Source organism: Sminthopsis crassicaudata, chromosome 4, assembly GCF_048593235.1.
Source record: "Sminthopsis crassicaudata isolate SCR6 chromosome 4, ASM4859323v1, whole genome shotgun sequence".
NCBI classification, from domain to species: domain Eukaryota; kingdom Metazoa; phylum Chordata; class Mammalia; order Dasyuromorphia; family Dasyuridae; genus Sminthopsis; species Sminthopsis crassicaudata.
Window position 1 is genome coordinate 108,288,517 of NC_133620.1, and position 15,801 is coordinate 108,304,317.

The 15,801-nt window shown below is 39.5% G+C and overlaps 1 protein-coding gene across 1 annotated transcript; it reads left to right on the plus strand.

The window, feature by feature from the left end:
- Positions 1-780: 780 nt before the first annotated feature.
- ATF3 (activating transcription factor 3) lies at positions 781-15,438 on the plus strand. The gene is made up of 4 exons (XM_074309116.1): positions 781-1,037; positions 8,695-8,938; positions 12,536-12,643; positions 13,943-15,438. The coding sequence occupies exons 2-4, from the start codon at positions 8,699-8,701 to the stop codon at positions 14,138-14,140; spliced, it is 546 nt and encodes a 181-aa protein (XP_074165217.1). The 5' UTR covers positions 781-1,037; positions 8,695-8,698; the 3' UTR covers positions 14,141-15,438.
- Positions 15,439-15,801: the final 363 nt, after the last annotated feature.

The following is a 15,801-nucleotide window of genomic DNA, read 5'->3' on the forward strand; positions in this document are numbered from 1 at the left end:
TCTATGAACGAGATCTGGCTTCTGCTCTTATCCTTCTATCTTAGCACGCCTAAACTTCTTTATATTCTTCAGCTTTTCCGAGTTTGTAACTCTTTAGATAATTTTATGTGTGACTTTCCGAAGCCCCCTCCTTGCAGCCCTCCCAGCCTATTTAATAACCCTAGTTCCCGAATAGGAGGGAGAGTGGGAAGGGAGAGGAGGAGGGAACATTTTCCTGTAGGTATAGAAAATGACAAAGCATTTTAAATAAAGGTCGCATCTCTTCCCGTCCCTCCCTGTCCTCTTCCCTTAGTCCGGGACAGCAAACTCTGGTCCCTGGCCCTGTGTCCCTCCCCCCCTTACCCTCTCCCCCTGCCTTCCATCCCTCCCCGCCCTCTCAGCTCAGCGGTAGCGGCAGGAGGGAGAGATGCCAGGGCTCTTCAGTCATACAGCTGGCTTGGGCATCATTGGCTCATGCCTGGGACACGAAGCTGCAAAAGAGAACAAATCTGGCGTCGAGCCCGGGAGACTTACAGTCCTGTTATGGAGAGGGTGTGCGTGTGTGAGTGTATGTGTGTGTGTGTCCCTGAGAGGGCTTCTCCTCTTTGCTCCTCCCCTCTCCCCCCCCCCGCCTGGGGGCCTTGCATCACCGCCCTCCCCCCCTTCTCTAGCCCCTCCCAGTCCTCCTCTTCTCCAGCCCAGTCTTGCTAGTTCTCTCTGGGAAGCTATTAATAGCATTACGTCAGCCCGAGACTGGCAACCCAGTGTAAATACCATCACTCCCCACTATATAAAAAGGGGTGATGCAACCTCGCTACTAGTCAGAATCCCAAGCAACGAGGCTGAGAGAGGAGCTTTGCTCGCCCAGCAGCTACAGCGGCAGCAGCGGCAGCAGGGCAGGCGCCGCCTCCGCTTCCAAGCGTCCGGCTCCGGTATCTCGTCCCCAACTCCAGCCTTAGCTCGGGAGAGGCTCCTTCTTCCCTCGGCTCCGGACAGCCCGAGCCCCGCGCCCTCCGCGGACTGTCAGGAAGCAGCGAGGCGGGAGGGAAGAAAGAAAGGTAGGTGAGCGCCGAGGAAGGGGGATGGCTTTGTACCTGTCAGCTCCCCCCCTCCAGTTCAGCCTCCCAGTCACTCCCGGCCCGAACCCTTCTTCTGCCGCGGCTCGTGGGACTCCTATCCGCGCCGAAAGAACTTACCGGGAACTTTGTTCACACAGTCCCAGAGCTTTCTCAGCCGCTTAGAAAGTTTCCTGAAGCCATCTCTGTGTGTTGTGTGTAAGACAGAGGGAGAGGGTGCGAAAGGAGGAGAGACTCCCCCAAATCCACAGCCCCCCTCAAGCTGGGATACTCTCCGCTGTCTTCTGGGGGGAGACTGTGGGGAAGCGTGAGGCGGTGGAGGGGAAAAGTAAAGGGGGATCTCGGACTGCGCTAAGCCCTCTCCTAGACGCCAGCCTCCCCTGCCCTCCCCACTCCTAGGACGATCCCTAGCTCCTCTCTTTTTCCCTTCCCCCGCAACTCCCCCCATTGCTCCTCTCCCAGGCGTCTGGAGACTAGATTTGGATGAATGGGAACCGGGTGGACCGCAGGAGGAGAAATCGCGCCCACGGGGGGGCGCCCCGGGTGCCTGGGAGAGAATGGAGCGCAGAGGCTGCGGGGGCCCTCTCGGGATGAGGAGCGAAACTTAGTTTGAAGTTTAGCACCAGTTTCCTGGCTCTGGGGACGAAGGAGGAGGGAGCCTTTAAAATTATTGTCGCGTCTGCCACCGCAAAATGTCCGGGCTCGCATTTCTCGTCTGGGCTTTTCCTTTCTTCTTGCTGATTCGCTTTTTTTCCTATCTCATTTTTAAAAAATATTGTTATTTTCTCATACATCTAAGGAGTCTTTGTCTCTTAATTGGGGTAATCATTCTAAAAATCAAGAGTTGGGAAGGCTAATGAAAGTCTTCTATTTTTGTGGAATCTACCCTATTCTTATCTCCTCTTCCCCCCCCCCCCCTTTAGCTATATAGGTGTGTCCTTAAGTAATACTTTTAAGGTTTCCCGAGGCTACGGTATTCTCGGGGGAGGGGAGGAGGGCGAGTAGGGGAAGGGAGCAGGAGAGGGAAATCCTATCTCTCAAAAGGATAAAATTTGATAATAGCTGTGGACATTATTTGGGGTTTTACCTACTGGAAAGGGTTGGACTAAATGTTCACAAAGGTGATTACTGATTATTTTTATTATAAAAAGTGCCCCAAGAGATTATTTGTATCGGCATGAGATAAACTGAGGCAGTGCTATCACTGAGTGACAACCAAGGCAATTACTTCAGGAATCCTCTCCTTTCTTTTTCCCTCCTTTGTCTCCTCTCCTTTCTTCTCCTGTTCTTTAGTCTCCCCCTCTTTTCACATCTTTTTCACTCTTTCTACCTCTTCATCTCCTTTTCCTCCAGTTCTGTTACAGTATTATCTCTGGAGATGGATTAATTTCTGCATTGGTTTAGAGGGATAAGGAAGCTTAAAAGACACTCTGCTTGAAACTAGGTGATGAGGGTTCAAATCCTAGTTTCATTGCCATCCCCAAATAGTTATATATTTTTGGAATAGTCTTCCATTTGGACCTCCATCTCTCTTGATCTTTAAAATGAATAAGAAAACATTTTGGTCCCTTTCTACCTCCCAGGTGGAAAATATGCCATAGAATCAAATAAAATGAAGTGGGACAGAATATTAAGCAATTAATGAAGCAGTGGTCCAGCAGAGAGAGTGCCATCCTAATAGGTTCCAGTCTTACCTTTGACATATACTGGTTTTGTGGCTCTGGCCAATTTGCTTAACAGCCCAATCTTTTAGTTAACTCCCTAAGACTTTAACTGTCAGATAAGGTGCTAGCTTGCTTTGGTAGAGGTAATTTCCTCACTGGCAGTTTACTTAACCAAATAAATTACAGACCCAAAAAAGGATCTAATTTACTGGATCTAAAAATTACAGGTCCAAAAAAAGATTGATGAAAAATTGAGCTCAAACTTTCACCACTGTAAGATGGAAATAACAATTGTGCTACCTATCTCGCAGGATTTTTGTACCAAAGAAACTGTCTTGTTAAGCCCAAAGCACTGTGTAAATTGTGATACTATTAATAATAGCTAACATTTCTATAGGGCTTACTATGTGTCAGCCTCTTTAAAATTATTACTCCATTTGATCCTCACATTATTATGGGAGTGACATTACTATCTCCATTTTGCAGATTTGGAAACTGAGGCAAACAGGTTCTTCAATTTGCATAGGATCCCACAGCAAGCGTCTGAGGTCATATTTGAATTTAGCTCTTTCTGATTACAGATGCATAGATCTATCTGTTGTGGCACCTATAGAGTTGCCCTTCCTGTGATACTTTTATAAAAGGGACAGTGATTGGAAATAACTTGTAGCTTGGAACTCTGAATCTATTGAGGTAGCTGTTTCCCTCCTTCTCTCATAAGCTTCTCTCTTATCCTTTTATATTCATCTACTTGGTCATTTCCTTTTTTTTCCCACTTTCTTCTGCCCTAAGTTTGTCAGTGTTTCTCTTGGGACCTTTGATGATCCAGTGAGCAACTGAGGTTGCTGCCAATAGCTCAACTAAGTTAATTATGATTAGAGACTCATAATAAGAAAATTATAATTAAGTGGAAGTGGAAGAACCCTTGATTCTATCTCTTCTTAGACAAAGGACAGCATCATGTGGGATACCTCGTTCACATTCTTTTTTTTTTTTAAATGTTGGCTATGTAACAGGGTTATTTGCTTTCAGTGTTGCCCAACCATCAATATAAGGAAGGATACAAAGAGTACACCACAGAAACTTTTCAGGGGAGAAACAGCTTCCTGTACGTGAAACTAGTTCATAACTCTGGTTGGGAATTACTGCTGCCAGCAAATAGTGAAGGTAGAATTTATTAGGTGTGTTGAAAAAGCCTAGAGGTCAATGAAAGTACAGAAAAAACTTAAAGCCTGGATGAATGCCTGGTGGTTAAAATTAACTCCTAATTAATTGGTCTTAATTACATCAGCAACCAGACTAAATAATCTCTGATTAATCCCAACAGAACTGAAAAATGAATCCCTGAGATATGAAACTAAAAAATGGGGCCACCCAATTTACATAATAATGCTTCTTTGTATAACACTTCAGGGTTGCTAGGGGGAAAGTGCTGGGCTTGGAGTCAGGAAGACCTGAGTTCAAATCCAATCTCAGACATTTTATTTGCTAGCTGGGTGATCCTAGGCAAGTCATTTACCCTGTTTGCCTCAGTTTCTTAACTCATGAGATCCATGTTTTTTCTTCCTACATTTATTACCACTTATTAGCAGTGTAACTTTGAACAAGTCATCTTTCTGAGGTTCAGTTTCCTCATTTGTAAAATGAGTAGGTGGTCCCCACTTTGGGTGTTTACTTCCAGTGAGTTAAAAATTAATCAGATCATAAGTAATAATCATTTTGGAGGCGCAGGGCCTGGAGATAGGATTTTATTGATATAGGGAGCTCTTAGTATGAAAAACTCCTCTAAATTGCCTTCAGATTCTCTCTATTCACACAGATTATGTATAATTTAGTTTTAGAGAATCACTCTGGGATTTGCTGAAGGCCAGTCTCCATCTGTCATACTATACCAACTCTTAGGGCACAACTTAATGGTTTTGTTTTATAAATTAAAGAATTGAAGTTCAGAGAGGTTGAAACCTCCCTGCCTTTGGTATCTTAGCTGCTGGACCTAGAATCAGTATTTTCTAGTCCCAACCTGATTTTATTTGCCTTTCTTCAAGCTAGCTGGAGGAAGGAACTAGAATGAATGGTCAATAAAACACCTCCATTGGAGTCATAATCTCATAAGGCATAATATTTCATGGGGGAGATTTATAGGGGAGGCATGAAAATTGAAAGTGAAAATTCAGTATAACTGTAGCTACTAAACAAGTAAAATGTGGGAGCCAGGTTCCCAGAAATGTTTATCTGTTAAGGGAATAAACCATGGAGAGTTTCATTTTCTTTAAAATGAAGAAACTGAAAGTCATGCCATTTATGATTAGGTAGAAAGAACACTAACTATTATTTTGCTCTTTGTATGTCTAAATCTGAGGACAATTATGGAAAAAAGTAAAAGCTTCTAGAAATTATCAAAAGAATTTAAAAAAATTTATATGAAGAGAAATAATAATAGTCATTTATTTATATAGTACTTTAAAGTTTACAGATCACTTATACAATATCTCAAATGATTCTTACATCCTCTTGTAAAGTAAGACCTATTTCTTATCTTTATTTTTTTTAAAGATGAAGAAATTGAGGTTCATTGAAATTAAGTGACTCGGGGTCATACAACTAGTAAAAATGTCTGAGATTGGATATGCCCTAAGAATTCCCCATTCCAACACCCAAATTATAGTCTAGTGTACTCACTGAAGAATTCTTTGAAATAATGTTCACATTTTTGTAACTCCTAAATCATTTAAAGCTATGTTTTTGATTGAAACATTCCACAACACTGACATCCTTCACCTTTTTCCATTAGGAATGCCAACTTTTCCACTGAAAAAGAAAAAGGAAACTTTGCTCAAGGCTTGAAATAGGCAGACCACCAGCCATGAGTGCTCATTAATAAACTTGGATGGGTGGAAAAATGGACCGCCTCTCAAATCTGGCAGAATTTATTATACAGAGCTACCCTGCTAGAAGGCAGCCATTCCTAGGAACAAAGAGTTAGCTGATGGTGTCTCTGGATTCCATCACTGAACTATTTGGTTTTTAATAACATTGGGGATGGGAGGCGAAAAGGAGAATGCAGGGGAGAATGTTCAGATAGTGACTCTGGAAGACTGGATTCTCAGGGAAGTTTATAACTGTCAGAAAGAAGTATCCTTCTAACTTTCTAAGATTATAGGATTAAAGGATAGAGGTACATCACTTCTGATTCATAAACCAGGGCTTCAGGAGCAGAATTTTTTACATTTTTTAGGTCTATCAGAAGAGCAAACAGATCCCCTACCATTAAACATTCATAGCTATGGGAATCTTGAGTCAATCACTCGCTATTCAACAGGCATTATTAAACATTATATTATTCGATGATCTCTAAAATCCCTCCCAGCTCTAGACCTACACTCTTTTTAATATTCAGCGTACTGAGCCTTTTCTTTATGGTTCTCTCTCTCTCTCTCTCTCTCTCTCTCTCTCTCTCTCTCTCTCTCTCTCTCTCTCTCTCTCTCTCTCTCTCTCTCTCTCTTTCTCTGCTGAAGCAATTGGGGTTACGTGACTTGCCCAGGGTCACACAGCCAGGAAGTATTAAGTGTCTGAGGTCAGATTTGAATTCAGGTCCTCCTGACTTCAGGGCTGGTGCTCTCTCCACTGCATTAACTAGCTGCTCCCCCACCCCCCTACTGAGCCTTTTCCTAATCCATTCAACAAAAAGCAAAAAAGTAGAGAGAGAAAAATAATAATAAAAAAATGAATTTATGAAGCAAGGATGAAAAAGAGGGAATTTAAATTCACATAAGTGGATGTCCCAAAGGAAAGAAGTCTCTGAGTTTTACTCTAATCAGTCAGGTGGTTTAGTGGATAGAGTACTAGATTATTATTGGTAAAACCTTGTACAAGTCATTTAACCCTGTATGCCTCAGTTTCTCCATCTGCAAAATGAGCTGGAGAACAAAATAGCAAAAAACTCCATTATCTTTGCCAAGAAAATTCATAATAAGGGTCATGAAGACTCAACAAAAATTTTAATTCATTTTCCTTCCCTAATTATCTCTACCACTATCTCCCTCCTCCCATCAACTGACCAGACTGAAAGAGGAGGGTAACTTTCTAGCCTGAGAGTTACCTTGCAGTCATCCCCACAGAATGTCACAGGCAGCAGCAGGGAGGAAGTCACGCCTGGGCAGGCATGTGTGAACGAAGGCTTCATTCTTTCAAGGGCACTGGTGCATCACTTGGAGGATAAACAACAGCCAGAGGGTCAGATTTGGGATTTAAAATTTCTAAATGAAATCCTGGCCATCCTTTCTAGATTTTCTCTTTTTAGCTGTGCCTTTCTCCTCCTAATCATCAAGTATTAGAGGTGAAAGGAACCTTAGAGATCATTTGCTTCAGTCCCATCATATTGTTGTGTCTAAAGAATCATATTGCTAAGTAGGTGGTAAAGAAGGGCCTGTATGGACCTTTGGCCCTGTGCTTGTTCTTCTAACCTTGTTTGTGTTTAAATTTCTCTATATACTTTGCCCCTCATTTTTCATTCATGTGCATTAGACCATAGAATCATAAATTTTTGAGCTGCAAATTATCTTAGAAGTAGCTCACTTTTTCAGCACTGTGGTAGCAAAATGTTTTAATAAACATTTTTTTGAAGAAAAAAAAATTAAATGTGATCTTTATTAGTAACATTTTTTTCATCACTTTCCTAAATCTAAATGATCAGCGGCAGAAGAAATGTAGAACCAACTTGTAATGTTTTCTGATTTCTGAGATATAAATGTTCACACTGAAAATTTGACTATGAGTTTTCCCTAGTGTTGATCTAGGTTAAGCCTCTTTTTCTCATTTGAAGAAACTGAGATCTAGAGAAGTGAAATAATTGGGGGAATTAGTGGCAGAAATGTGTCTCCTTATAGTCTGTCTTCTTGTTAAGGCTAGGCAAACCTGTGCATGTCTTCCCAGAAGTATAAAACTTGCTCATAACAGGAATTTTTCTTCTACCCCGGGGGGAAGCAAAAACAAATACCTCTTCTTTTCCCTTTATTTTATTAACTTTTCAATGGTTAACTTTAAGAAGTGCTTCAGTAGATAAGATATAGGGAACTGAAATAATTTAGATCACTAAGCAACTATTTATTCTATATTATAAATTTTAATGTGAAGAAACCATCCACCTCCCTATTCCTCCCTCTACACACACACAATTCTTTTCCTTTTATGTTCACCCACTGAAAGGTTTCCGCTGATTTCAGATGCTCTTTTAGCTTTTATTTTTTTTTTTTTAAAGAGATCCTGAAAGCAGTTATATAGTTGACCACTGTGCTGAGAAAAATATATATTACCTCTTTAAAAACTTCTGGGGAATGGGTGCATATGTGATGGCTCTTTTGAACTTAGAAGTACAATCTCAGGTTTCCATGCTTCTAGCTTCAGTTTTTAATCCTTCTTATCGTGCTGCAAGTTAGATGATGCAATGTCCAGGAATCAGGAAGATCTGAATTCAAATATGGCCTTAGATGTTTCCTAGCTGTGTGACATGACCAATCATTTGACTTCTCTCTGCATTAGTTTCCTGATCTGTAAAATAAGAATATTAATCACAGTACTCACATCACAGGATTGATGTGAGGAAAAAATGATATAAAATTTGTACAGTGTTTTGCAAACCTTAGGGTTTGTGAATTCTAGTTATGATTACTTTTATTGTTATTTTTATTATATTATCTACTATGCTGAAAATTTTAAGAGAAGTATTAAGAGCAACAACAACTAACCATAAGAAAATTTCTACATTGGAATCAGTCTCAGAGGCTGGTTTCTTCTGGCCTCAGTTTCTTTATAAAAATGAGGAAGGTATATTAAGTCATTCCTAAGGTCTTTTTTAGCCCCAAATACTCTGGATAAAATTTCCCAGTATAATACTAGTAACTTCTGGTATTGTTTGGAAGTGGAAGTTCTTAGGCTCATTCCTGAGGGCATTCCTTTTGGTCTTGGTCTTTTTTCAGCAAAATGATGCTTCAACATCCAAGCCAGGTCCCTGCCTCTGAAGTCAGCGCAACAGCCATTGTTCCCTGTCTGTCACCTGCTGCATCTCTGGCGTTTGAAGATTTCACAACCCTTACCCCCCTCGTCAAGGAAGAGCTGAGATTTGCCATCCAAAACAAGCATCTCTGTCACAGGATGTCCGCTACATTGGAGTCCGTCACAGTGAGCGACAGGCCTATTGAGATGTCCATCATGAAAGCAGAGGTACTTCTATATTCCAAGGCTCTTCTCTTTTCCTGATATACATAGGCCCTCTAGCTGAGGAAGTAGGCCCAAAATCAGTATGCATGAACTCTGGAAGAATTTAGAACAAGTTATAAGTTGGTAGAGCCATAGGAGGTTTTTATAGGAGAGATAGAGAGGTATGGGGTCCATCTCAAATCTTTGAGAATATCATACAAGAAAATTATCATATCCTCTTATAGCTGCTACTGTCAAGGATGGAGCCTGGCCTTCAGGGAGGACTAAGACAAAGTAGTTGTCTTGATTTTCTGATCAAATATTTTCAGATAATCCAGGTCTCAGTGAATTAATATTTAATTTGGTACCTTCCTTAGTTAGAATACCATACTCATTTGGTGTCTATAGCTACAAAAGCTTAGCTACTATTTCCCTCAGCCCACAAGATGAGAGAATGTCATGGGGAAGGAAGTCTTCTTTCTGGGAATAGTCTTTCTAAGAACCTTTCTCTAGAATGAAGAGCCCTTTAATGTAACTTTGAGATATGGTGTAGGATTTGGGAGCTCATTTGGGGTCATGTTTTTATGTCAAAGGTCTTTTTTTTTTTTTTTCTTTGTTAAGTCTGACATTCCTGGGCATTTTATTTTTGTTGGGGGAAAGTCAATTTGATCCAACTCTAAAGGAACAATCAGTCAATCAACAAGTATTTAGTTAAAGTGTTTACTTTTACATCAGGTATTATGCCAGGCTTTGGTATATAAAGATGAAAATGAAATTGTTCCTGCCTTCAGAGAACTGACATTCTGTTAGGAAAAATAATAAATATACATATAAATATAAAATAAGTAAGTACAAGATATAAATAAGGTAATGGAGTAGAGATAAGACATCTAGGAAGGAGGCCATAAGGAAAAGCTTCAGTAGGTGCTATTAGAACTGACCTTCAAAGATTCCAAGAGTTAGAAGAAAAGGTGGATTGTATTCCAGGCATGAGGAACAATCAAGGAAAAGGCCCAGAAATGGGAGTGTACAGTGCGAAGAACAGCAAGAAGACCTGTTTGGTCAGGCTGTAGAGTTTGTGGAGGATAAAAATGTGTAATGAAACTAGAAGGGTAGACTGGAGCTATATTGGAGTCAGAAGGTAATTTAGAGCTGCTTAAGAATTCTTGGTTTGAAACTATATGGTTCCCCCTTTTTCTTATAGCCTTCAAAAACTATATTTTATAGGAATGGTAACAGGATGATGGCCTGCAAGCAGCCCTACTGTTATCCTTGATTCAGCTCAATTAGCCTTTATTCTCAAGTGTAGATGTAGGGTCCAGACCTTTGCCTAGAACCTTTGCTGCTACTGTTTCTCTGACAGCAGGCTACAGTGGAAAGAACCTTGTTTTTAGAATACTTTGGATTGAAACCAAGGATACTACTAGTTGGGTAGTCCTGGGCAAGGCACTTAGCTTCTGAGGTATAAACACTGACACTGTCTCCCTCCCAGGCTTGTTATATGTAAAAAGTTAAAAGATGCCATGAAAATATGGTGTTCACCTGTCATCTTTGCTGGCAGAAAGGCAGATCTCTCAGCTTGGGAGTTCTGAGGTGCAGGGGTCTAAGCCAATCAAGTATTCACACTAAGTTCAGCCTTAAGTATCTTAAGACTTGTAAAAAGTTCTTTATAAAAATTTGATCCTGGATGGGAGATTTTGTTATCTCCATTTTACAAATAAGGAAACTGAAGCTAAGTTTTCAGTCATGTCTTATTCTTTGTGATCCCATTTGGGCTTTTTGGGTAGAGATACTGGAGTGGATTGACATTTCTTGCTCCAGTTTATCTTATAGATGAGGAAACTGAGGCAAACAGGGTGAAGTGACTTGTCCAGAATCACACAGCTAATGACATGTCAGGTTAAATTTGAAATGAGATCTTCCTCACTCTCAGTTCATGGCTCTGTCTATTGCACCACTGAATCTCTGGTAATAGGAGACACCAGGTTATCTAAGGAAGGATAGATTGATCAGCATTTTCATTGGATCCATGAGTAGCCCTTGTACTTCAAGCCTGGGTGAAATAAGTTGGAAAGAAAGAAGGAGGGAGAGAGGGAGAAGAGGAAAGAAAGAAAGAAGGAAAGAGGGAAGAAAGAAGAAAGGAAAGAAGGGAAGAAAAAAGAAAGAATAAAAGATTTTCTAGAAGAAGGGGACAGTATCTCCCATGTTGTAAAGCTAAGTGACGAGTCAGAATGGCCTTGGTTTATTTAGTCTGGGCATCTCAAAGCCAGGTGGAGGCAAATTAGGCAGTCACCTTATACGGTGCCGTACAGGAGGATTATAGGATTTAGCGGTAAAATGAAATTCTTAGAAATTATATGTAGTATCCAACCCACTCATTTTCAGGGGAAGTAACCAAGGCTTAGACAGGTTGCCTGAGGTCACACTGGTAATAAATATCATTGACAAGTTATGAATCAAGATTCTTTGAATATTTCTATTAACCTGGTACATAGTAGGGTGCTTAAGAAATACTCATTGAATTGAATTGATTCCAAATCCATTATCCTTTCCACTATATCAAAGTTCAAGAAAAGGCATTTTTTAACATAAAATTTAAGAAGTGTACAATAGAGGCAGTTTGTTATAGTGAATAATAGACAAGAAGATTGAGTTTCTCACTGTGTAACCCTAGGAAACCTTTTAATGTCTGAGCATCCCCTAGGGACTCTAGAACAAATTGAATAGCAAATCTGCCTCAGTGGAAGTAGTTTTCACACAATCAGAGTTTCCTACACTATTGAAAACCACAGGACTAGAACAAAAAGAAAAACAAAAACACACTTTTATTTCTCAAAAATGTTTTCTGCCGTGGCACAGGAGTACTTATTTTGTGATAAGTTGAATTTGTTCACAATGAAAACTCCTGGATATGTAACTTCTAAACCTTGTCTTGGATAAACAATTTGTATGTAATTGTCCCAGCTCAAGGTCACCCTCACATGATGGGAAGGATTATACAATGATCCCAAAAGTGATCTTCTTCCCACTTTGTCCAGAATGCTTGTATGACTATTATTAATCACCAGTGATATGAAGAATATACACATATACATACATACATATAATCTTTAAAGATTGTAGGTTACTTCATTGGTTATTTAATTTTTTTTAAATGCAGGAATATTTTATTTTCTCAACTAAATATAGTTTTCAATATTCATTTTTGGTAAGATTTTGAGTTCCAAATTTTTATCCCTTCCTTACCTTACCTTACCTCCTACCTCCCCAAGACAGCAAACAATCCAATATAGGTTATTCATGTACAATCATTTAAATATGTTATTTCATTTGACCTCATAATAACCCAGTGAGATAGGTACTCTTATAATCCCACAGGAAACTGAGGCTGAGTATGACTAAGTGATTTGCTCAAGATCACACATCAATCTTCCAAACCACGAGTTTGACACATTATTATTCTTTATACCTGTTCCCACACACCCAGCTGCCAGAACTAAGTATATTTCAAACATTAAGTTTGAAGAATATTTTTCTTTCTTTTTGTTTTCAAGTAGTAGTAATTTTGCAGAGATATGTTTGTTTCTTGTAATAAAGGATGTATTTTTTGGTTTTATTAAGTTTGCCCCTGAAGAGGATGAAAGAAAAAAGAGAAGAAGGGAAAGAAATAAAATCGCAGCTGCAAAGTGCAGAAACAAGAAAAAGGAGAAGACAGAATGTTTGCAGAAGGTGAGTAGTTGACTTTCAGCCTTTGGCTTCTCATCTTCCTTTCTCCAGAATGCTTCTCCTTCAGAACACAGAATAAGATTATCAATTTTAAAACCCAATTAGCCCCTTTATGCTAGGGAGAATGGTTAGGAAAGCTTGTAGGAACAATAGAAATGTTGGCTTCTAAGTTAGGAAAAGATAATGCTGTTAGTGCAATGAAAATGCATCTGGAAACCCAAAAAGGCAGGTGTGAGAAGAGAAAAAAAAGGCATCCTCCCCACTGCTGATCCTAATCAGTACCAACCAGTCTCTACAAGTCTGGAAGCTTCCAGCTTACCTGGCACGTCAGTACAAATAGAGAAATTTCATTTAAATTGTTTCCCTAGAAAAGAAAGCTGCCAACTTGAATTTGGTATGTTCTTGCAACCCTTTGATTAATTTCCCTCAATAAATTATTTTTCTAAAAAAAAAAAAAAATTAAAATTAATTCTTCTCAATTGGGTGTTCTTTCAGGTGTTTTACTCTCAATTTTTTCTTTTGTACCCCAAATATAGTCTGAGCCTCTTTCTTGCTTCTCAACAGAGAAGAGTAATATTGTATCCCCAAAACAAGGCTGGACAATTTTTTTGTTTGTTTTTTGGGGGATGTCAGGCTTCTAGGTAGAGCTTCTAAGAGAGGGGTTTTTTAACTTGTTTTGTATCATGGACATTTCTGGCCAGCTGTCTAAGTTTATAAACACACTTTCAGAATAATGCTTTCAAATAATAAAATAAGTGCATAGGATAACAAAGGATACCAATTACATTGAAGTAGAATTATCAAAATATATTTTTTAAAAACTGAGTTCACAGACTTCAAGTTAAGAATCTATTGATTTAAGGGCTTGAGTTATTACTGCTTCCTCTCTCTCTTCCTTTCCCATCCCAAATACATGTCTTCATTTTGCTTTGGCTTAGACACGGTCCTAAGAGTCTGTGTATAAAGATTATTAAAAGCCTTGTAGAGTCTACTACCTCCTAAATATACTAAACCTAGGTATAATTCTAGAAAATAGCTCCATTTCAGAAAGGTTAGACTCCCATCCATTATGGAGATTCCCATAGAAGAACCTGAGGAAAATCCCAAGTTCTAATAAACATGTCTCAAGTTCAAGAATCATTAAACTTCTCTCTAATGATTGAGGAAGCAAATAAAGCTCCTTCCAAAGTTGTCCAAGAGGAGCTGGACACTGCTGCTTGGGACCATAGTCTGGAACACTGAATTTGACCTTTTGCCAGTTGCCTTCAATACAAGTCCTTATTATTTGTGCTTTTCCCTCAGGAATCAGAAAAGCTGGAAAGTGTGAATGCTGAGCTGAAAGCCCAGATTGAAGAGCTCAAGAATGAGAAACAGCATTTGATATACATGCTCAACCTCCACCGGCCAACATGTATTGTTCGAGCTCAGAATGGGAGGACACCCGAAGATGAGAGGAACCTCTTTATCCAACAGATAAAAGAAGGAACATTGCAGAGTTAAACAGACATGATATGGAGGCGATTGAGGAATCCTCCTTTACTTCACTTCTATACCAAGAAACCCGAAGCTATCGGAGATCTAACTTTCTCTGCACTTCTAGGATCCTAGTAACCAAGAGCTGTCCAGGAGGCCTTGTTAAGCACAAGGAATTGTTAGCTTAGCTGTGACTTTCTCAAATCCAGGGAGTTGGCTTTTGGTCTAAAGGAAGAAAGTCTTGGGCCCCTGACTCTAGGTCTTTAGGACTTGACATCTTTGCTGTTCCTAGAAGCTGCAGACATGCCCTCCAGATGGGTTAGTGTCCTGCTAGTGTCCAGTTCCTGTATTTGTCTTGTTTGGATGATACGAACATTCTGGCTTTCAGTGATAGATGTCAGCAGTACATCTGGGTGTAGGGGTGGGACTGAGCCTGCCCTCCATTGACCGCTGGTAGGTAAAGCAGACTTACAGTGGGGTTTATCAGTGTTTTGCAGTGGCCAGGGATATGCTTTCTAGCCAAATGTGCTGATATGTTACAGGAATTACTGTACTCGGAGGCCTTCGTTTTCAAACCTAAGCATTGTACTTACTCCCTCTTCTCCCCCCTTTTTTTCATAACACTTGTGCAAATTTTCTTATGACTCATCTCAGATCTGGGATTATGAGGGGTTTGGGCCTTGTCCCTAACTTCATCTTCTTGTAAAACACTCAGTAACTGAGTTAGCATTTTAGCGCAATGGGCAGGGGCCCTGGGATTGCTGCTTTGCCCCAAAGGAGAAAAGGGCTTTCTTGCTGAACAGACAATATACCATGAGCAAAGCTGATGGGTATTATTTAAAAGAAGTCTAGTGTAAACCCAGTTATGATGGTTATAAAAACATTTGAAAAAAAGCCATGTAACCTGCAAAGGATTAGACTTCTCAGCTATTAACTTAGCTTGTGAGTGACTTCTAGGGGTGAAACAGTCAAAGAATATTCTTTTCCTTTTCTCATTGCTGACTGCAGTCATTGTTCAAAGCCTGATAAAATTTAGGATTTAGTGACAGTGATATTAATGATATACATTTTTTTGATTATCAATTTTTTTTAAAAAAAAAATTTGAACCCAGGATGTTTGCAATTATGAGTAGATCTCTTGGTCAAAAGTATCCCAGTTACTGTCTAACTGTTAAAATTCTGATGTTTCTGTGAAATCCTCAGATTGCTAAAACTTATTCAATATTATCATTACAGTTTTCTGTAACAGGAAATATTACCTTATTTATCCTAATATTCTTAACCAGTCAATCTAATAAACCATGTGACTGAAAATGAATAACAAACACAAGTGTTGTGTTAGTTTCTTTCATTTGGGGGATTGTTCAGACTTGGTCAATTCCCCTCTTTTTGGTGTATACTTTCTCTAAAATTCATCATTACTCTGAAGAAACACTACTATCAGAAATGACTTACTTCAAATTCTGTAATTCCATTAGTAATGAAGATACAATATATCTACAAATCAAAGAGATACCTCAGCTACCAACATCTCTCAAGTCAACAGTGCCCAAAGAGCGAACTTTTTCAACCATATCAGAGACTTTTTAAAGTTTTGGCTTCTAGAACAGAACATCTTATTATACTTGAATTGGATGTATTGTGATATCTTATGTTTTATAGATAAATGCATTTCAATGTGTCCAGAG